The 21287-nt window shown below is 41.5% G+C and overlaps 1 protein-coding gene and 1 long non-coding RNA gene across 30 annotated transcripts in view; one reads left to right on the top strand and one right to left on the bottom strand.

Moving 5' to 3' along the window:
• macf1a (microtubule actin crosslinking factor 1a) overlaps nt 1-21287 on the bottom strand; it is a 192963-nt gene that overhangs the window by 63137 nt on the left and 108539 nt on the right. For all 29 annotated transcript variants that reach the window (XM_078954826.1, XM_078954828.1, XM_078954839.1 and 26 more), the window contains 27 exons: nt 20625-20779; nt 18544-18670; nt 18276-18459; nt 17969-18135; nt 17662-17840; nt 17421-17559; nt 17138-17331; nt 16862-17021; nt 16664-16747; nt 16421-16528; nt 16239-16337; nt 16014-16136; nt 15838-15929; nt 15518-15653; nt 6458-12151; nt 5517-5669; nt 5172-5387; nt 4853-5008; nt 4120-4407; nt 3339-3488; nt 3020-3253; nt 2686-2853; nt 2424-2597; nt 1620-1787; nt 567-758; nt 312-485; nt 40-163 (listed from right to left, as the gene is read on the bottom strand). In XM_078954826.1, the coding sequence (XP_078810952.1) occupies nt 40-163; nt 312-485; nt 567-758; nt 1620-1787; nt 2424-2597; nt 2686-2853; nt 3020-3253; nt 3339-3488; nt 4120-4407; nt 4853-5008; nt 5172-5387; nt 5517-5669; nt 6458-12151; nt 15518-15653; nt 15838-15929; nt 16014-16136; nt 16239-16337; nt 16421-16528; nt 16664-16747; nt 16862-17021; nt 17138-17331; nt 17421-17559; nt 17662-17840; nt 17969-18135; nt 18276-18459; nt 18544-18670; nt 20625-20779 (9838 nt within the window). The remainder of the gene's footprint in view (nt 1-39; nt 164-311; nt 486-566; nt 759-1619; nt 1788-2423; nt 2598-2685; nt 2854-3019; nt 3254-3338; nt 3489-4119; nt 4408-4852; nt 5009-5171; nt 5388-5516; nt 5670-6457; nt 12152-15517; nt 15654-15837; nt 15930-16013; nt 16137-16238; nt 16338-16420; nt 16529-16663; nt 16748-16861; nt 17022-17137; nt 17332-17420; nt 17560-17661; nt 17841-17968; nt 18136-18275; nt 18460-18543; nt 18671-20624; nt 20780-21287) is intronic.
• LOC144995266 (uncharacterized) lies at nt 12936-14981 on the top strand. The gene is made up of 2 exons (XR_013658861.1): nt 12936-13061; nt 14768-14981. It is a non-coding gene; the product is annotated as an uncharacterized LOC144995266 (long non-coding RNA).

The following is a 21287-nucleotide window of genomic DNA, read 5'->3' as shown; positions in this document are numbered from 1 at the left end:
TTTGTGGAAGTGAGCGGAGGATCTTAAAGATAAATTGACCTGCTGTGCAGAGGATGTCAACAGCTTTCAGAGAGGGAGATTCATCTGTGCTGACTAGATCTCTTCCAGCTCTCTTCACCTTCTCCAGCTGCACCGAGCGCTCTGCCAGTTCATCCTGAAGCAGCTGAAGAGAAACAACAGAAACATTCCAAAATTAACGAGATCAATAGAAAAATAATAACTTAAAAAATCTCACTTAAGCCCTTATAAAAGACTTAAAAACTAATCTGTCCTTTCCACCATGTTTTTTTAGGCAAATATTTATGAATCACCTGGACTTGCCGCAAGGTGTTTTGTAAGTTCTGTGGGTCTGTGTCTCCACTGGACTTGGTTAAGCTTTGGTTTTGTTCCTGAGTGCTGAGCCACGAGTGCAAGGAGACGACCTCATCCTGGTACTGTTGGTACCTCTCCAAGAGGCCAGACAGACGGGTGCCCAACTCTGTGGACTGGAAAAAACATCTTTCCTTTATAGTTATCCATCAAGGAGAAACCAGGGCGATTTTCACAGTGCACCCTTGCTTCCTCACCTTGGTATGTAGGGTTGTATATCTGTGGTGGGCGTCCTGCAGCTTGTTGGTGACAAGCTGTTTGGTGCTGTGCAGAGCCGGATCAGAACCACCTAGCAGCTCCAGAGCTCCTTGAACAGAGCTCAGAACCTTCTGACCAGAGATGGAGACGAAGCGTAGGTCTGCCTTGTGGCAAATCACATCCTCAGCAAGCTGAAAAGAAACATATATATGGCTTAGCAAATGATGAACTTAAATGTTAACCAAAAAGAAAAAATAATTATTGTGGTTTCAAATTCCTGAAATGTAGATGGAAAAAATAATGTGCCTTCTAGACCAGCTTGAGAAAATCCAAACTGGTTTAATTTGCTTTCCTAGGCCATATAAGATATAAAAGTCTGTTGATAAGAGGATGCTGACAGAACATGAGGATAGAAAGTCAGCAAAAGTCTCTTTAACCCCTTAAAACTTGAACTTTAGCTCAAGTTTTCAACTACCATCAGCATTGTGCTGCTATGCAACCCTTTACATTAGTAATATATTGCATATATTAGTGCAAAGCTGATATGAAAAGTTGCTTTTCTCTGCTGACTCTCATTGATCTGGCCAACGGTCGAAGAATTACTGTAAGTAAAGAGCGTGAGTTACCTAGGTATCGTCAGCGAGATCTCGTGTTAAAGGGTTCAAATAGAAAAATGCTGTTTAGTGGCCACTTAAGACCTGCACTTTTTGCAGTGGGTGATATTTTTTAGTCTGTTCTCTTTCTTTAAAAGAAGCAGAAGGCAGAGCAGTGGCATCACGGATCCAAGTTCATGCCCTCTGCTCAACAAAAACCTATACAAAGTGTTTTTCTCTGATAATAACTGCTGTATTGCTGTAGCCAACATAAAAATATAGATTTTCCATCATAAATACAGGAGAAAGGACAGAGCAAGTTTAGCTCTAAAACTAAAACAAATATTCTTTGTATTTTCTATATTTCATTTTTTGGACCTCAGGACAGTTTTACATTTTACTGATGTCCATAAATGAGGTTTGTTTCATCAGTTTATTAATTGGCATTTTTTTATGTACCTTTCTGTGCTCCTCCAGCCGGTCTTTCAGTCCTTGTGCATCAGTTTCTCCCTCCCCCAAGGAATGCATCTCCTGTTCACTTTGCTCCAGCCAGGAGCCCAGGCTTCCATGTTCCAGGAGGAATTTACTCAGCTCATCCTGCAAGGCCTCAGACTTCCTTAGGCGATCCTGGAAACAGGGAGACAAAAACATCCAGGCACTCTTTTGTAGCTCAAAATTACTCTGGTTCTTTTAAAATTATAGTTATCTTTAAGAGGGTAAAACAATCATTTCCCAGTACTCAATTTGTTTCTTGTTCAACCATTATTCAAAATTAACCGGTTTTAAATGGAGTCTCCAGAAATGAATTAAATAGGTAAATGAATTACCTAAACACTATTAATTGATTTTTTTGGGTACTGATCACAAAGTTATTAGAATCAAGTTATGCGCATCAGCATCTGTGGGATTTTTTTAACCTTCCCTTACAAAAATGCAAATAAACCTAACTTAAAAAACATGTAAACATTTTTTCATTTGGGGTCCAAAAGTTATAAATATATAAAAAATATTTGTATGTATAGTAAAAACGTTTTCCAATTTAGGTGTGATGAAAAGCAATGTTAGAATAAATATTGTCTAATGTCGCCCTCTACTGGATTCTAATACAACAGATGAAAGTTAAAATAGAAGTAAAAAGATTAAAGACAAACTTTTTATGTTTTTATTTATGTTGTTATTTCATTGTTTGGTTTCCTGTCAGTTTTGTTCTCTGAACTCTCTGAACATGTATCCGTGGCAGCCGGATGCTTTTTTTGTCTGTACCTGGCAGCTCTGCAGCCGCTCTTGGTGCTGCGCCTGCAGCTGATCCAGAGCAGCACGGAGTCGCTGTTTCTCTTCAGCTGGGACCGCTGAGTCGGGCTGGTCCAGAAGGGAACGGGCTGACTGGGTTATCTGCAACAGCTGGGCCTGCTGAGCCTGCAGCTGCTGAAGCTCAGCCTGTGGGACCAGACCAACAGCAGAGCTAAGTTTTAGGGTAACTTCCAGGATGTTACAGAGAGAATGTGACAGACAAAAAGATTTTAACCTGCAGCCTTTCTGTGTGCGACACGACAGCGCCCTCTGGTTGTGAGTCCAAAGAATCAGTCAAATCTGGAAACGTTACAGTTGAGCCTCCCCTGTCTGATTGCTTCAAAGAGGACAGAAGGGAGTCTATCTGGTTTTGTGTGTCCTGCAGATCTTCCACTGCCTTTGCCTGGAGAACGGAGATGAAAGAATCAGTAGGGGTTAATCAAGCAAATAGTAGAAAGTAAAAAAAAAAAAATGTATATATATATATATATATATATAGTTGTGAAAACTTTAACGGCTTTAAAGCCACAAAAAAGCAGTAGAGTTTGATTGAGCGTGTAAGTTCTCACTCTCTGTGTGTTCTGCTGCACAACTGTTGTGATGGCAGTGTTCAGCTCTGACACGGATGCATCAGCAGAGTCTGTCAGGGCGTTGTACTGCTCCTTCAGCATTGCTAGCTTCGTCTGCAAGTTCTCCTTCTCCTCAGGGCTCAGACTTTCTCCTCGCTCTGCCAGAAACTCCTCCACTGACCGGATGGTGTCAGCCAGAGCTTCACCTTTGGCCTGTAGGTCCTTCTGCATGTCCTGCGTGAGGTCACACGCAAACACAAAGAAGTTTACACAAAACTTCATCTCAGATGCTCAATCGTGCAGAACAGAGGTGTCGTACCTTCAAACGCTTCTGCTTTTCCTGCAGGACGCTCACGTCACCCGATTCTCCTCCCCCCATCTGACTGGCAAGCAAAGCAGCAGCTCCGCCCAACCACATGTTAAGGCCTTCTAGTTTCTGAGAACACTCTGCTTTCTGCTGTTGGACCGCCTTGAGAAGTTGGGTCGAGAAAGAGGGAAGGCAGTCACAAAAAAAGAAAGTTAGCTGTGACACTTCTTCTACGGGGTTAACATTTTTCTACTGTTCGCACAAGAAACTGAATTTGCACCAAAACCGTATTTCTATGAGGTATATTCAATTTGCCAAGCTTTGAGCAGATTGTGTCCAGACTCACACTTTCACACAGACACACACAAAAACTTTACATCAAAAATGATGGTCAAGCACAAAAAAAAAAATCAAACAACTATTAGGTTATTTTTTTTGTTTTTCCTCGTTCTCTTGAGCTTTCAGGTGAGATGAAAGGAAAGGTTTAAGCCTGTGAAACTGTTCTGCGTTCAGGAGCCATTAACCGTCGTGATGCAAGCGATTGTCTTCAGCGGCAATCTGCAACAGCAAGGCAAACAGGTTAATACCACACGTGTTACAGAGACGTGCAGAGAAGCAAACACAGCAGCACACAGAGCCTGTGAGGTTTGAGGAATCAGACTAAAAGTGCAACTATGGAGGTTCCTTGCAAACACAGAGGTGCTCAGTTTGATGTTATAGATCGCTTGAAAGAAAGCATGACAAAGCTTCATGTTTGGAATTGCAGAGTGTCCTGCAGCATCTCTTTGCAAACCTCTCTTTCCTCTGCGCTGTTCTTCTCCCTGTCCAACTCCTTCTCTTCCTTTGCCCTTTCTCTCTGCCACTTCTCCTCCCTCTCACTTTGGGCAGACAGGGTGCTGGCCCAGGCCTGAGCTTGACCTGATGCCCTATGGAAGGCCATTTGCAGCTGCTGAAGCTGCCCCAGAAGCTGCCTGCTCTGCTCCGGGGCCAGGTCCTGCGCCCGCTCCGAAATGTAGGCCTGAATGTCAAAAGCCACCGCGCTGACCTCGCCGGAGCGAGCCGCGAGGGAGGACTGCAGCTCCTTCACAAGAAAAACAAACCAGAAAGAGAAAAAGCTTTAGTACATAGCAAATCAACTAAATAAACAACTTTTAAATGTAAGGAATAACAGATACACATTTCTTTAATTACACATTTGTCTATGCATCACAAAGAGGCTGCAACAGTTCAAATCTGCCTAAATAAACAAAAGCGTCACAGATCGTTGTGTCATAATGATTTTTGGTGGTAGCCTTTCAAACAGGATTAGGAGGAAAATGCTGAAATCTTAATGAAGTTTAAAGAACCACTGTTTTGTTCTGGGAAGTAAATATTACATATAGAAAAAAAATCTGCTGGTTTATAAATAATCCTCAGACAAAACAGAGATTAAAGATTCATGACTAAAGGAAAATTGTAAAACAAAAAAGCAGTTTAGTTATGATCCAAGTATTCAATGCAAAAGTTCAATTCTACTAAGAACTTGCCTTGCAGATCTTCAGTTGCTGTGCAAGCTCATCAGTTTTCTTAATTTCTTCTATTCCTGCTATTCCTCCATCCATCTGGGTCTCCATCTCTGTCAGCCATGAGAGCAGCCCATCCACCTGCTCTCCCAGGGCCTTCTGCTCAGCCTCCACAGAGTCCTGAAGAAAGCATCAGAGAGCTGAAGTTCTGCTGATTACTTCCAGTAATCATAAATATCCAGTGCAGAAAGAAAAACTGTGTTCTTTTCTTATTCAAAAGCTTCTTAGAATATTCTTCTCCCTTTATTTTTTACATGCCATTAATCATTTTTCTCCACTTTACCTTGTATGAGTCTCTCTGGCTTAGTAGAGATTGTAGAATGTCCTGAGAAAGAACAACAGCAGCTTCGTATCTACGACCTAAGCTCCGCCTATCTTTATCCAGAGCCAATAGCAGCTGTAGAGGGACATCTTTAGATTGGGGCTTCAGAAGTTGCTCAGCAGCCTGAACCGCTTTGTGGATCTCGGGTTCTAAGTCATGCAGTTCCAAGTCCAGAGTCTGGCAGACAGATTAGGAAAACAAAACCTTCCTTTATACTTCTTGAAAAAGAGATAATCCGCTTGTGACAAATAAATGGAAGTGTGAGAAAGTATAAAAGTGAAATTATGTTTATAATTTAAATATCACCTTAACATGGCAGATGATGTCATCCAACACCATGAGGCTACGACCAACAGACTGCTGTTGCTGCTTCAGCCGGACCTCAATATGTTGAACCATGGAGAGCAGAGCTACAATATGCTGGTCCTGCTCCAAGCAGTCTTGACGCATTAATGATGACTGTAGGAAGAGAAAAAACAAAATCCATGAGGATTTATTAGGAAAATTCCTGCAAAATAAACTGCCAAAAATAAAAACCATCAAGGAAAACAAGAAAAGACACCCATTTAAAACTACTGTAATTAGTAGAAATAGAACTGCTCTACTTCAGTTAGACCAGAGGTCTGCAACCAGAGGTCTTGGAGCCACAGGCTCCGTTGTGGCTCTTTGGCTTTATATATGCTAACGTTTTAAACAAATAATGGGGTTGTAGTTTATTTTAATTTTTATTAGTTGAGTTTTGTCATTTATTAACAAGTCGGATAACAGAGCAAACTGATGGTAAAAGGTTTAATATATTGTCAAAGTTATTTGTTATTATCTTCTGGTGCACAATAGTCAAGTTGCTGTGCAGAGGCAAAGCTCTTGTAGCACAGAACCATATTTACATGTTTGGATTTTAAAAGAAAATTTGGATTCTACACCAATGTTGTCATGTTACTATTTGATTGTAAAAAAAAAAAAAAAAACTTTGGTGCTCCAAAGTCAAAATGATAGAAAATGATATGTTTAACTTTCTTGCATTTTAAATTCAAGAAAATATTTGTATTTTATTTTGAAAGGAACTTATATGTTAAAACTGTTTGACTGAGTGAGATCTTCCAGCGCATAAAGGATACAACTTTCTCTGTCAAAACAGTAAAAGAATCAAAGCTAAAAGTGTACAATTCAAGTTTGGAAGTTTTTCTTTAAGTAAATTAGATGACCTTTTAACCAGCATTTGCTTTAAAAAAAAATGGCCATTTTACCTTGCGAGCCAGCAATGTTGCCTCATCTTTGTCTGGCCCTGTTTCTTGACTCTTCTCGCCACTCGCCTGTTTTTCCCCCGTCTCTGAGGTTGTTGTAGACTCGGTCATTCTGGCTGACTCAGACTCACTAGACACCTCTTCTGAGATCAAAGGGGACTTTCCTGGAGAGTCTACATTTAGATGTTGGTCTTGTACAAATTCTGGAAGACGAAGGGTTTGGGTTTCAGGTGAATGGTGCCTTCTCTTCTTTTTACTTTTTCCAGCCGGCTTGTCTTGTAGTGGACTGGGGGTCACAGGCTGATCTACAGCCGCGTTTGTTTTGTATGAAACATCAACAGAAGAGTCAACAGGCCCTCTGATATCTGATATCTCCTCAGTGCTCTTTTCCATTGATTGATCTGAAGGTTGAATGCCATGAACAACATTGATTTTTATCCTTTGTTCTTTTGTCAAATCTGAACTGCCCAGTGTTGTTTTTGCCACATTTTTTTCTGTTTTAGCTCTTGTTGCTTCAGAGTCCATTGCATTGGTGGTAATCTCGTTTCTATCTGGCACAGCTTTGTCTGCAGCTCTAAGAACCTTAGACTTTTTACTCTTCTTGTGCTTTTTACTTGGTTGAGTATCCTTCTGAACATCTTTTTGAGTGTCTGTCTTTCCCAACCTTCTGCTTTTATCACTCTCCTCTGCAGAGGTCTTAGACACTTTGCTTTCAACAGTTTGCAGAACAGGCAAATCTTCTGCAGCCATTTCTAGCTTAATGTGGTCCTCCTTGAATGTCTTCTGTTCTTTAACATCAGTTGGTGACTTATCCATTCTCCTCCCAACATCACGTCTGTCCTCTTTGGTACTTTTCAGACTTTGTCCCTTTATATCACTTGCATTGACGCCTTGACCATCCTTCTTCCCTATTTCTTTTCGCAGCACCTCCAGTTTTTCAGCAGCCTGCTTGTCACTCAAACCTTTTTCAAATACTTTCTTAAGAATACTTTCTTTGGCTTTTAGTATCAAAGCAGCTTTCTCCTCCTCAGGTAGCATTTCTTTTTGAGTCAATTCCCTCTCTGTACTTTTGTTTTCCACTTGTGAACACTCTGGTTGCTGACAGACCACAGTCTCACCCATCTTCTCTTCTTTTTCATTGACTTTATCTACACTTTTCCCTGCACGTTTTTTCAACATTGTGTTCGTTGCACCGTTATCCTGTTCAGAAACCTCCTCCTGTCCCTGTTTCATAAAGTCATCTCCAGTCTCAGATTTTTCATACATTTCTTCAACACCAAAAGGTTTGGTGAAAGCAATCGAACCCCCATTCTCTGATTTGTCATCATAGCTTTGTGATGTTAGATCAACTCCTGTAGAATCAACAGCCTCTGATGACCCATCAATCTCTGTGTTGACTTGTTCTGTTTTGGTTTCAGTTTCTGTCTCTTTGACCCTTGCCTTCTTTTTACTCTTCTTTTTCTTCTTGTTTTTGTTTTCTAAATCTTGATTCACAGAGGTTAAAAGTTGGCCTGACTGATCTAAATCTGTACTTTTGACCTGCAATTCCTTGATCTTTAAAGACTTCTCAAAACCATTGACATCATCCTTTACTTCATCTGTCTGAGCTGCTAACTGATTCTTTCCATTCTCCAATTCACCTTCATTTGCCAGAACATCACTTTCTTTATTCTCTTTGTCATCCACCACCTGAGTACTCACAGTCTTGTTTTCATTTTCAGATAGAGAATATACGACGACCGTGCTCAAATCACTCGGCATCTGTTCATGGTCCTCCTCTTGAACTGGTTTGACATCAGCACCTTCTGTCAAGTCTTTCTGTTTTTCAGCACAAAAAACTCCTCTTACTTGAACTTGAGTTTCAGCTTCACCTGATTGACAATTTCTATCAAGCTCATCTAGGATAACGTTGTTCATCTCAGAGACCTCCATTGTGACTTCTTCTATTGTTTTTTCAACATTGCTTACAAACTCAGACAACGTGTCCATTGATTGATCTGAATCAATTAAAGAGTTTTCTCTTGAAGACTTTAGAGTTTCTTTTTCAAGCTCTTCTGTAGTGACATCACAGACAAACAGAACCGGCGTTTCAAGTTGGGATTTTTTGTCTGACATGATTGAACTTCTTACTAAATCAGAAGAACTTGAGGAACCTTCAGTGTTCATATCAGACCAGTTTGCTGGATTGTCCTGGATTGCCACTGATGACATTATAGCGTCTGATTGATTTGATAAGTTATCAAGTGTTAAGCTCTGTTCTGAAGACATTTCTTGTGCTTTTTCCTGGATATCTGTGGCCATGTCACTAGATATTAGTCCTAATTCAATTGCATCATTCAGACCTGACACCCTCTGTCCTGTGGTGGGATTGATTAAGCCTCCCCTTAAAATTTGGTTGGTTGCAATTTCCTTAACCATGTCTTCTGGAGCTAAATTTCTCTTAAAGGCTTCAGGCAGTGTGAGCCTTTCTTTAGTGTTGATATCAATAATCCCACCCGTGTCTGCTTGACTTTGGAGCAGCCTCAGTGCTGGAACTGGATCAACTTGCTTTAATGCAACAGCCTCGATAAGGGTCAACCTGTCCTCAGATTGTTCCCTCTGAATGCCACTAAAAGGTTTCACCTCCAGGAAGCGTTGTCCTGTTTTAATATCAACTTTACCCTGGTTTACGAGTTCAGAATACGGTACAACGCGTGCAGTCTGAGGGTCAATCACTCCTTGTGTAACTGCTGGGGAAGCCATGACTTCATTTGCTGTGTTTTTATCTAGCAAACCCTTAGAAACAGCATCTGAAAGGGTCAGCTTAGAGCCGGTTTTAGGGTCTAAAATGGCACCAGATAATGCCTGGAAAACAATGGCTTCGGGGTTACTTGAAGGACTGACCTTTCCTTGGAAAATCCACTCCAGTTCTTCAAGCCCAGGAGCAATGGATCGTTCCACTAGTCCTCTATCTACAGCATCAGAGACTGATAGCTTCATTCCTGAACCATGATCTATTATCCCACCTTCAGCAACCTGTTTTGCCAACACCTGATAAGCATCTTTTGTTGCAATAAGCCCTTTCTGAATTGCTTGCTCCAAGATAACTGGGATCTTAGACTCAGGGTCCACAACACCATCCATTTGGAGCTGTAAACTGGCTTTCTTAAGGGTAGTTGCACAGTCTGTCTCTTTTCCCTTACATGCCTTTTCCAGTGCCACTAGTTCTTCTCTTTGTTCTTCATCAATTAATCCAAGGTTTGCTGCAAGAGTGACAGAGACTTTCTTATCCCTGCGGAGGTCCACAATCCCTCCAGATGCTACCTGTGCTTCTAAAAGTCGAGCAGCCGTGTTAGAGTCAATCAACCCAGCCTCAGCTGCATCCTTCACCCCACATATTTGGTATTTTTCTACATCTACAACACCTGCCAAGGTTTTGTCCGACTTCAAGACAGTCCACATTAGATCTTCATCTATCAAACCTTCCTGTATAACTTCGTCCACACTAAGTGGCTTAGCCCTGTTAGCATCAAGGAATCCTCCAAACAAACCTGCCTCAGCCATTAATTTAACAGCTGTATGGCCAGGAAGGATCCCCTGGGCCACAGCCTCATCTGGGAGCAGCTTTTCACCTTCGTCTGTCTTCAGACCTCCATGTTTAAGCTCAAAAACCAACCTCTGCAGCTCAACATCTTTGTTTTCCTCCAACTCTAAATTGCAGCTGACAAGCTGAGGCTCAGAATGCTTGGACTTATTTTCTGTCTCAGGCAAAGGTTCTTGGATACTATCCATTTTGTCTTGGCATTGCTGTTCATCTTTATGATCTTTAGACTGTGTTATAGCCACATCTTGATTTACTTTTGCTGTTATTTTCTCTCTTTGTTCTATACTTTTACAATTTTCCTGTGATCTGAGTGTGATTATCCCACTGATGTTATGACAGGGACTTTCCGTTGATTCTGGAAAACGCGTTTCCATCTCTGAGGGTAATATGTTTCCTTGATAGTACAACTCTTCTTTAAGGTCATTAGCTTCAGCACTTTTACTGAGTTCTTTGTGTGTATAGCTCATATCATTGACCACAGTTTTAGTCAATGAGATTTTGTTTTGTGTGTCTTCAATAGCAAACTCTTTACCTAGATTGATGCCAATTTGCTCTTCTACCATTTTGTTGTCATCCACCATTTTATCTGATAAACTTGTCTCTTCAGTTATTTCTGGCACTGATTTTCCGGACACTACCTGTGTAGCTTTGACCATCATCGCCAGTTCAGGGTCAAGCACTACCAACCGTTTTCCAGAATGAGCATTTACGTAGCTGTGAGTCATGAGGTGAAGCAACAACTTGTTCTCGGCTTGTTCTTTAGAATTTGGCACATTTGTTGGTATCGTATCCCTTAGAAAGTCTGTGGGAGGTGACTCAAGTAGTGGTGGGGATGTAAGTAAAGGTGGGGATGTAGGTAAAGGTGGGGATGTAGGTAAAGAGGGGCTGGCTGAACCCCAGTTTAAGCGGTTCAGAGATGGGGTGCCTGATTGGTTCAGGTTGCAAAGGGTGTCCGGTATGTAGATATCTGCGAGGCAAGTAACCACACTTGGCTCAAGGGCCTCATCACCATCTTGGTTGAGGGATATGGTTTGAAGGGTTTCAGTGTTGTACAGAGCACCAATGAAATGTCTCCCTCTAAGGGCTTTTCTAGCTAAATCTCCTGAGATTGCTCCCTGCTGAAGAGCATCATTAAGAGGCAGGAGTTCTCCTGATTCAGGCCAGAGGAGTCCCATAAAATTCTGCAGAGATTCAAGGACCAGCAGAGCCAGCTGAGAAGAGAGAAGGTTTCTTTGGATACTGTCCTCTAAATTCATGCGTTCTCCACTCAAAGGATCGAGGATTCCACCATTTTGCAGCTGCCGTGCGAGCATTGAACAAGCTAAATCACGGTCCATCAGTCCGCGGCGAACAGCCTCTTCAACAGTTAGCCGGTGACCAGAACGTGGGTCAACAATGCCACCAGCAAAAAGTTGAGCTTCAAGTAGTGATACTGTCACTTTCCTGTCAATCAGTCCTTCCTGGACTGCTCGGAAGATCCCAACTTTTTGTCCAGAACGCAGACAAACCGTTCCTCCGGGGTGCTGTTTGACAGGAAGTAGGAGGAGACCAGATTCTTTATCAAGAACACAGCACAGCTGAAGCTCATGCAGATTTACCGTCTCTGCTGTGTTTGGATTAATCAGCTCTTTGTATTGTAGCCTTAAATGCAGCTTTGATGAAGTCTGAGGGGACAGAAGTCTCATTTCCTCTGCTTGTTCCAAACTTAAAAAGTCTCCAGACAATGTTTTCAAGCCCCTACTGTTGATCTGGTGTTCCAGAATACAGAGTCCCTCTTCTTCTCCGATTAAACCAGACTCCATTGCTGCAGCTACAGGAACAACAATCTCCTGTTTGTGATCTACAGACTTACAAGTGTTGTCTACTAAATTTAAGGCACTCTCAAACTTGGACAGTGACTCTCTGGTGTGAGTGTCAATGAGGCCTTCAGATAGAGCTTGTTCCAGTGATAGACTGACACCAGAGTCGGGCTGAATTAGTCCGCCAGTAATAAGCTGGGCCGCCAATAGGATATGGCAGGTGTCCTGGTCAATTAGACCACGTCGGGCAGCTTGAAACAGTGAGTATGTTTCCACTGTTCCCAGGTCAATCACTCCAGCAATGGCAACTTGGACCTGCAGAAAAATGAACAGAAAACAAGAAGTTTACCTCATATTCTTTATGGAAGCTATGTGCTATATATTTAAATGAAAGCACTTTCATTATGCTATGTTACGATGTCACCATGCTTTACTGGTGAGGTCAAAAATGGTGCAGGATTTAAGATAAAGGACAGAAAAAAGACCACCACCACTTGCCATAAACACAGTTTAAACATGTTACAATTTCCTTTGCAAATATTGAAATTTGGTAAGGCCTGTTCACACCGGGACGAATTTCGCCCACGATTTTCGCCGACGTTTAACGCCTTGTGACTAAACAAAGGGCACCAATGTGAGTTTGCACACCGACGCAAAAAACGCTACGCGTCAAAGCGTCACTTTTTAAAAAACGCCTCGGGTTCGTTTTTTTGGTTCGACGCGCCGCGTCGAAAACTATAAGACCAACGAGAACAGCGCTTTTCCACACGTGTCTGGAGCCTCTAAAGTTACAATAAAACACAACTTGGGGGCGCTCAAACATCAAACTGCCTTTCTGAGCACACATACCAGCGAAGAAGATAGACGCCAAGTAGCGTCTACACTGCCGCGAAGAAATAATGACGGACATTCTAAAATATCCCCGAACCAAGCACCAGTTGGAGCAACTGGTGCTTGAAATATTCATGTTTTCTTTGTATGATTCTGACAAGCGCGTAAATACTTGCGCTCTTCTTCTGAGCGAAAAGCGACTTTAAGAAGCATAAAGTTGCGCAGCGCCACCTTGTGTACAGGAGTATTTCCCTTTTATATTAAGCGCCATCTAATGTCAGGGAATGAAATTGCATGTTCTCTCGGCTCATCGTCAGCGAAAATCGCCTGGGTGTGAACACAAAAAACGTGGCGAAAAACGCTGGCGAATAACTCCTGGAGAATATTCGTCCAGGTGTGTACGGGCCTTTACATGTTTGGGACAAAAATGTTTCTTTTAAGCTTTTCATACTTACCAGAACTACTCTAAAAGAGCACTAAGAAGCAATAAGCATGCAACAGAGCTGACAGAACAGAAAAGCACCAGATAAAGCTAAAACATTAAAGACACAAAAAGATCTGGAGAAAAACAATAAGAGGTAAAAGAGAAAGCTAGCACTACTTACCATCCAGGATTGTGTCGTCTTGCATACAAACTAATGGGCCAGTTTATGGCTCAATAAAGTGAGGTGCGATAAGTGAGAAGCTGGCTGTTAGCATCTGCGTAGCTTCTCTCTGAGCCCTAAAAACTGTCAAAAAACTGAAACCCAGTAGCTAAATACCAATATGATACATCTTTCTACAGGCGACTACAAGCTTTATAGATCTTATTTCCCTGAACTAAAATCCCTCAATAAACTAAATAAATATCCAACTATTCTGATCTGCCAACTAAACCACATATCTAATAAAATATTCACAACTTCTGTATTGTTTTCTTTTCCATTCCCCCTTTTGATCTCCAGTTTGGAAGTCCACTCCTCTGGCAGCTGTTAGTGAGTTTCAAGCACAAAGCTGGTTTAAAGTTTCACACATTAACAATATGCATTAGAACATAGACAAAAACCCATTCATTCACACTCTCACACACACACTCTTGTGATCTGGACACAACATGCTCAAAAAGTGAAGTTAGTTTAGTTTTTTGCACAGCTGGCCTTAGGTGCACCTTTTCTAAGAAACACAGCTAGCTTTTAAATATTCTTGTTTTCAGACAAACACAAATAAAATCAGCAAGTAAAAAGCAGTGAAACAGGGCTGTAAAAACACCCAATTTAGCCAATGTTTAAAGGTATTAACACGTTTTATCCATTTTTGATTACCGGTAATGATATATGCTACGAACAAGGGCTTTAGAATATTGACGAGAGAACTGTGATTACTGTGATGATGGTTGACTATACAAACAAACCTATGAACACACACACACACACACACACTGACATCTGTGTGTGTGTCATTCCTAAACAGTAATCTGCTTCAGACACAAAGCAAATGCAGGAGCTCTTCCATCTTCTAAAGTGACACTCAGGTCTTAGGTTGCTTAAGAATCTCTTTTCAATACAGTAACAGGGTAGCAGAGTAGTTCTTACCAACTCTGGAAAATGGAAGACTTTGTATTTTTTCCTATTGCTCAATAAAAAGTAATTAAAGGGACAAAACTTCAGTAAAAACTTGTTTTTTGTGGACGTAATAATTAAGGTATAATATCAAAGGTGACCTTTTTAATGACTTACGTTATGTACAACCAATTAGAATACATTTTCTATTTAAATGCTCATCTGAAGTAAACTGAAATAAAATGCTGCCAAAATAGGTTTTACAAGACTAAATAATCTGTTTTGCAGCCTTGAGTTGGTTACATTTTTCTTCTCTTTTGTGTGTTTTTACATAAATCTTTAGTACATTTGATTAGGGATAGCTTTTGAGCTTTAGAAATAAGGTTGACTGATCCAGATCTTACAATTTTTTCGGCAAATTTTTAATCTAATCATATTTTCTGTCTGTAAGAATGTTTCATTTGGATTTGATTGAACAGTTATGGCTTCTTTTGAATTTCATTAAAGCTTTTTACACCAGAATGCCTTTCCTAATGGTCCTTTTTTGCTCTTCTTTAATCAGTAAATCTGAAGGACTTCAGCAGCAAGATAGAAGTGAGTGTTCACCTGATTGATGGAAAGCAGTTCATGTCTCTAAAGGGCTACATTATGAACAGAACAAAACAAGGTAGGAATCAGTGCTCTGACTTTATGAAGTGCTTAAGAAGACATGGTGTGGTCATTTCAATCTACAAAGAAGATGGTGGGGGAGCACATCTTCTTTTAGCTTCTACATCTACGACCATGATCTCAGCAGGACTGCACTACTGAAGCACCACTAAGGCCATGTTTTCCTTGTGTTAGCAGTTCAGCTGATGATGTTTTTATGATGATGAGAGTGAAGATGACAAAATCAATGCATGGACAGTTGGTGGTATGAATACAGGCTTTAAGGAGAACTAATTTGTGAGTGAATCACTCCATGCTGAGGCCCAGTTCAGACTGTGTCAAACTTGTTCTACTTTCAAATATCTTTTAGAATGGTTGATCATGAAGGGTACACGTCTGAACGGGGTCTATGATGACTCTCAAACCAAACCTTGACAAAAATGATGATGTTTTTCCAAAGTGCGTGCTTGGTGAACGTACAACATGCTGTGCAACACACAAAGTCTCGCTGGCCCACACATGAACTGACAGAAAGCTTGCAAGCACATTCTGCCTGAAAGGTTCTTTCCCTTCTCTTGGTTAAGCGAGTTACCATCGAGGAGCACAGTATCAAAAACCTGCAAAAGCCAGTCCCTTGTCAGCCAAACCCCTTCCACCTGTTTACCTTTAGCTCCTCCTCTTTGGCGAGCTGTTGCTCCAGCTGCTGTAGCTGCTGGGTGGAGCTCTCCAGAAGTTGGTCGTATGTGTTGGTCAGCTCAGCCAGCTGAGCCTCCACCTGAGCACGCTCTTCTGGTGACATCCTGTACATTCAGACCAGAGATGAGTTGAAAAGATCACGTTCTTTTTCTTGTTTGTTAAAATGTTTCACTCTTGTTTGCTCATGGAGACAAATGCATAATTGACTGAGCAGAAAAAGTAACCACCACATGTGCTGTTTACATCATGTGAGCTGCTCTTAAAGGTGTATGAGTCCACTGAACTTACTTGGCTGCCTGCTTGGACCGTAGGAAGGTCTGTGTGCTCCGTATGGCCTCAGCCACCTGATCCTTCCTGGCGGCCAACTGTTCGCTGATAGCCTTGAGAGCGGAGGAATGAGACGACATCGGCCTCAGCAACTTTAACCACAATTTTTTTAATGAAAAAAATGAGCTGTTAAGCACCTGTTGAGCAGCTATTGAAGACTCCGGGCTGGAACCTCCGCTCCGACCACAAAGACCTTTGACCCAACCTAACAGATCTGAAACCTGCCCCACTCTGGCCTGCTTCTCCTCCTCCACCTCTTTCTGCACAGATTGAGAGGCAAAATAACGTTTAGCAATCAATTCTGCAAAAAAACAAAAAAAAAACAGGGGAGGGTAAAGGTTCAAGCAGAGAAAAACAATAACCTCTTCTTCTTCCAGCCTTCTCAGAGCATCACTGATATACTTCACATGCTGGGTGGTTAAGGTGACCAAGGATGTGTAGCGTGTGCGTAAGTCCATGAACTGCAAGGAAAAAAATGTAATGGTTGGTAATTGACACACGAAAACAAAAAATTAAACAATAAAAGAAAAAGTTTTTTCCTTACCTCCTGAGTAATGGCATCAGAGGAAGAGTGCATCCTTCTCCTCTTGACAGATGACTTGTGCATTGACTCCACGAAGGCCCTGTAAGTCATCAGTTGGAGCTCATAATCCTAAACAGAGAAGATGACAGGGGTTGGTTAAAGTCAGACACTTAAATATGCAACTTTTAATGCTTTCTCATACTGAACAGAAACAAAAAGAAAACCTAAAATAAATACAAGGACAGATTAACCACAGCTTCCTACCTTCACTGAGCTGCAGTACTGTTTGGAGTGAGTCTGGCATTCGTCTAGTTTGGTCTGGTTCTGTTCAATCTCAACAACTAATGCCTAGAAAGGAAAATAAATTTTTTTTTAAGTCATTCCCCTATAATACAGGGTTCATCTTTTGGTCATGCACAATTCAAGACAGGATCTTTGTGTGGATTGATTGTTATTACTGACCGTCTGCTGGGCCAACTGTTCAGACAGCGCTTTGCTGTCAGTCTGTTCAGGCTGGGTCCTTTCTTGTCTTTCTGTCGTTTCTTCAATCCACTTGATGAGAGCTGAGTGTCCATCTCTGTACTGCTGCAGCTCTGAGCCCAAGACGTCCAGATCAGTCCACCTGCAGGCAAACACAAGCAGGTTCTCAGGTCAACATTGATTCCGGACATTTTCATCTAAACAGCATGTGTGCAGAAGGATGTATGCTGTGTTTTTAAACCCCTGGTTCAGACTCACCGTGATTCCATCTGTCTTTTGATACTGCTCCACCTGTCTGTTATCTGATTGGCTTTTTCCTGGTAGCGCTCCAGCTCTGGACTGCGATCTGGGTGGAGGCTGCTGAGTTTAGACCCCGCCTCTTTGGCCTGCCCCACCTGTGCTTGTAGGGCCTGAAAGATGCTTTCCCGATCGGCAACCTCAGCCTGCCACCTCTGGGAAAATATCCAGCAGGAATTTATAAAACGAATCATGGACATCATGAAGAGCAAAAGTCTGTTGTGTTTTGTATTGAGGTTCTTGCCTGAAGCTGATCTCTGAGGTTCTGAATAGCGGCAGTGTCTGCAGGAACGGTGTCTTCCTCACTTAGTCTGCTCTCATACTTCCTCACCTGGCTTTCTGCTTCCTCCAGGCTCCGGAGCAGGACATCTACTGTCTTTAGCCTAAAGAGGTTCAACAAGGGTTTTCAATTAAAAATAAACACCATCATTTTCACTAAGTTTATGAACGAGGGTAAAATTTCTCTGCAGCAAAATTTCACCAACTTTTCCAAGTAGACTGATGAAAGGTTGTGAAGATTATCTATTCGCTCTAGAGCATGGTTGAGTTCAGACCGGAGGACAGGAACACTCGAGGACGTTGGCTTCTCCTCGAAAAAATGGACGCAGCGACGAGATAAGTCACCCAAACTGGAGCGCAGGATGTTTAGTTCCGACTGCAACTTCTGGACAATTCCACAAAACAGAGCGAGAAAAGAAAAATCGTGTCAGTAATGTTCTTTTGAGAAAATAGAAAAATGTTTTTTTAATAATGCTATTGCCATCCACAGCCAGTAGAGGGTGCTGGGGTCACCTCCTGTTCTGCAATTTGAATAATCTTGTCAGAAATTCCTCCGGAAAGCCTGCTGGAGGGCAGAGGTTCAATTCCCCTCATCAGTGTGTGCTCAGTCTCATTTAGATGAAGGTTGATGTCCTGCAGCTCTGACAGGTACGACCGAGACACCAACTCATCCTTCTCCACTGAAATTTGAGTAAAAATAAATACATTTCAGACCTCAGAGGAAGTAGAAGAATGGTTCTAGTCAAGTTCCTTCCTCCACGATTTAGAAATGCTAAGATGTGGACACACTCATGAGTTTATTTGTGCGTAGGCATCTCACCAGACTCCATGTTGACGAGCAGGTCCTGGCAGTGCTGCAGCGCCTGCTGGACGTCCCTGTCCAGCTCTCGTCTTTCGGCCGCTGTGAACAAGGGGCTCTCCTTGCTGTCCGAAAGGAAGTCGGTCAGCTGAGATTCCAGGTGATCCAGAATGTGCTGCCGCTCTGAAGGAGACTGACGGCGAACCTGATAGGCGAGACAAGCCAGAAGACCATGAGAGAAGGAAACGACGAGGAAAGAAACACCAACATGACACAGACACACACTTACTGTGTCCAGTGTCCATTCAGACACGGTCCTGATGTCTTTGAGCAGATAGTGCCAGGATACCACACTCTTCATGTTCACATGGAGCTGATGCCACAGAGACATTACATTCTGGTACATCTGCTCTGCCCTGTTGAAACAGAATAAAAATGTGAATCTAAAAAAGAGCTCACGTCTTCCCCACTGTTTACCTGCTTCTTTCTAAAGTACTAGCTGTCTGCTTACAGGAAATTAACATGACTTTACTGCAGGTCTATAAGGGGCTATGCCCTGGGACCCCTTCTGTTCAACCTCTACATGCTGCCACTAGGGCAGTTAATACGCAGTAATAACATATCTTATCACAACTATGCAGATGATACTCAGATCTATGTGTCACTGACAACAGGTGAATATGGGCCAGTGGATTCACTCAACCACTGCCTCCAACAGATCAGCGCGTGGATGCAGGACAACTTTCTCCAGCTAAACTCAGACAAGACCAAAGTTATTGTTTTTGGCCCACAGAAACAAAGAGAAATTGTCAGCAGCTACCTTCATTCTCTGTCTCTTAAACCCTCAAATCAAGTCAGAAATCTAGGGGTAATCATGGACTCTGACCTGAACTTTAACAGCCATATCAAGTCAGTAACATCAGCGGCATTTTACCACCTGAAAAACATTGCCAAAATCAAAAACATAATCTCAAAGCGAGACCTGGAGATACTTATCCATGCATTTGTCTCCAGTAGGTTAGACTACTGTAACGGCCTGCTCACCGGCCTCTCCAAACAAGCTGTAAAACAGCTTCAGTACATCCAGAATGCTGCTGCTCGAGTCCTGACCAGAACCAGGAAGTATGATCACATTAGTCCTGTGCTCAGGTCTTTGCACTGGCTCCCTGTACCTCAAAGAATAGACTTCAAAGCAGCTCTGCTTGTGTACAAGTCTCTCCATGGCCACGCACCAAAGTACATCTCTGACATGTTAGTGCCATATGAACCATCTCGTACTCTGAGGACCTCAGGGGCCGGCCTCCTGTTGATTCCCAGAGTCAGAACTAAACAAGGGGAATCAGCGTTTCAATATTCTGCAGCTAAAATCTGGAACAGCCTCCCTGAAGGCGTAAGACAGGCCTCTTCTGTGTTCATGTTCAAATCTAGACTTAAAACATTTCTGTTTAGCCGTGTAAATGACTGAAAGGTCCTATCTGCACTTTTCTTTCCTTCCTTTCTTTTTAAATCTTTTTTTTTTTCTTCTTTTCTTTTAAAGTAAATTTTATGTTGATTATTTCTATGATGTATTGTGATTTTAATGCATTTTTCTGTTTTGTGAAGCACCTTGAATTACTTTGTGTACGAATTGTGCTATACAAATAAACTTGCCTTGCCTTGCCTTATGCCGTGCTATTCTTAAGCCTTTTTTAGTAATAATTTAATATATAATAATGTAATATATATTATAATACATATTACCTTTGGCTCAAAGCTCAAAAAAATTATTTTGCATGGTATAGGCCCTTTAAATACACAATCCAATAAAAAAAAATGAAAATAATGGGCAGATGAAGGTACAGAACAAAACATAGTCATAGTCATAGTCAATAAACATTTGATGTTTTGAATGATTTTTATGCACACAAAAAAAAATAATTGTTATTTTGGAACAACGGTTTCAGGTTTTAAAAAAAATTATTCATTCCTTAAAAGACAAGTAATTATTATATAAAAGAATTCAGATATTAAATTTTAATGTATTAAATATTCACTTTGATTTCAATGCATGTAATTAAAAGCATCCGACTGTGGAATCGCATTTTAATTCCAAACTTAAAGGAAGTATTGTGTTTATTACTTAAAAAAAACCTTGTCATTTCTTTTTACATAATTCTAATACCTAAATAAACCTTAATTCATATATGCAGAGATATAATCTATGTGATGAATAAGTAAATATGCATAACAAGTAAATAAGTTAAAAATGATTTAAAATTTACCATGCTTTCTCCAAAGACACAATCCCAATTGGCTATTTTTGCGTTAAAAAATAAACCTTAAGATGCTACTAGACCCTTTTTTACGCCGACCCTGCAGCACCTGTCTCACCTGCTGGCCGTGTCGATGGCCTCCTGGTTTGGGGGTGGGATGGAGAAACACACTGAAGGGACCATGGCCTCATTTCCTGTTGGACTGATCACCTTCCACTTGGTCCTCTGGGAGTTGTCCTCCAGCACGCACTCCTCACCTTGGTTTATTGTGATCTGAAATAAAAGCAGCGTGTCCCGATGAAAATTTGATTGGGGTGGGGTGTCATGGAGAGACATATGGTGACAGAAAGTAGAAAAGACTACACGAAATTAACTCTTTCCAAAGTCAGGAAATCACTGCAATGGAGGAACATGAAAAGAGGATGGATTACAGAAAGAAACAGTGGAGATGAAAGAGGAAATCATTTAAGCAAAGCAACAAAACAACAGATAAAATGAAAAACATCAATGGATTTGTGAAGTTAGCAGGAGCTTTACAATGAGTCTTTTTCAGAGGTTAACACAGAAAAAGCCATGAGCTCTAAAAGCTGCTTTGCATTGCTAAGGCTTTTACTGTGAAGGAACTAAATATTCCACCAAAAAGCTTGGTTTTCTTTAACCTGAACCAGGTTTTTAACCAACAGACACCCAGCTCAGAACGAAAACCGGGCTTCTTACCCACCACCCTCTCTCACCCCCTCCCTACACGCAAACACACACATCATTAATGCAAAGCTATGCA

The sequence above is a fragment of the Oryzias latipes genome, chromosome 11 (assembly GCF_053564925.1).
Source record: "Oryzias latipes strain Hd-rR chromosome 11, Olatipes_Hd-rR_3.1".
Lineage (NCBI taxonomy): Eukaryota > Metazoa > Chordata > Actinopteri > Beloniformes > Adrianichthyidae > Oryzias > Oryzias latipes.
The sequence above is the reverse complement of the archived record's forward strand: the minus strand, read 5'-3'. Positions and strand labels throughout refer to the sequence as shown.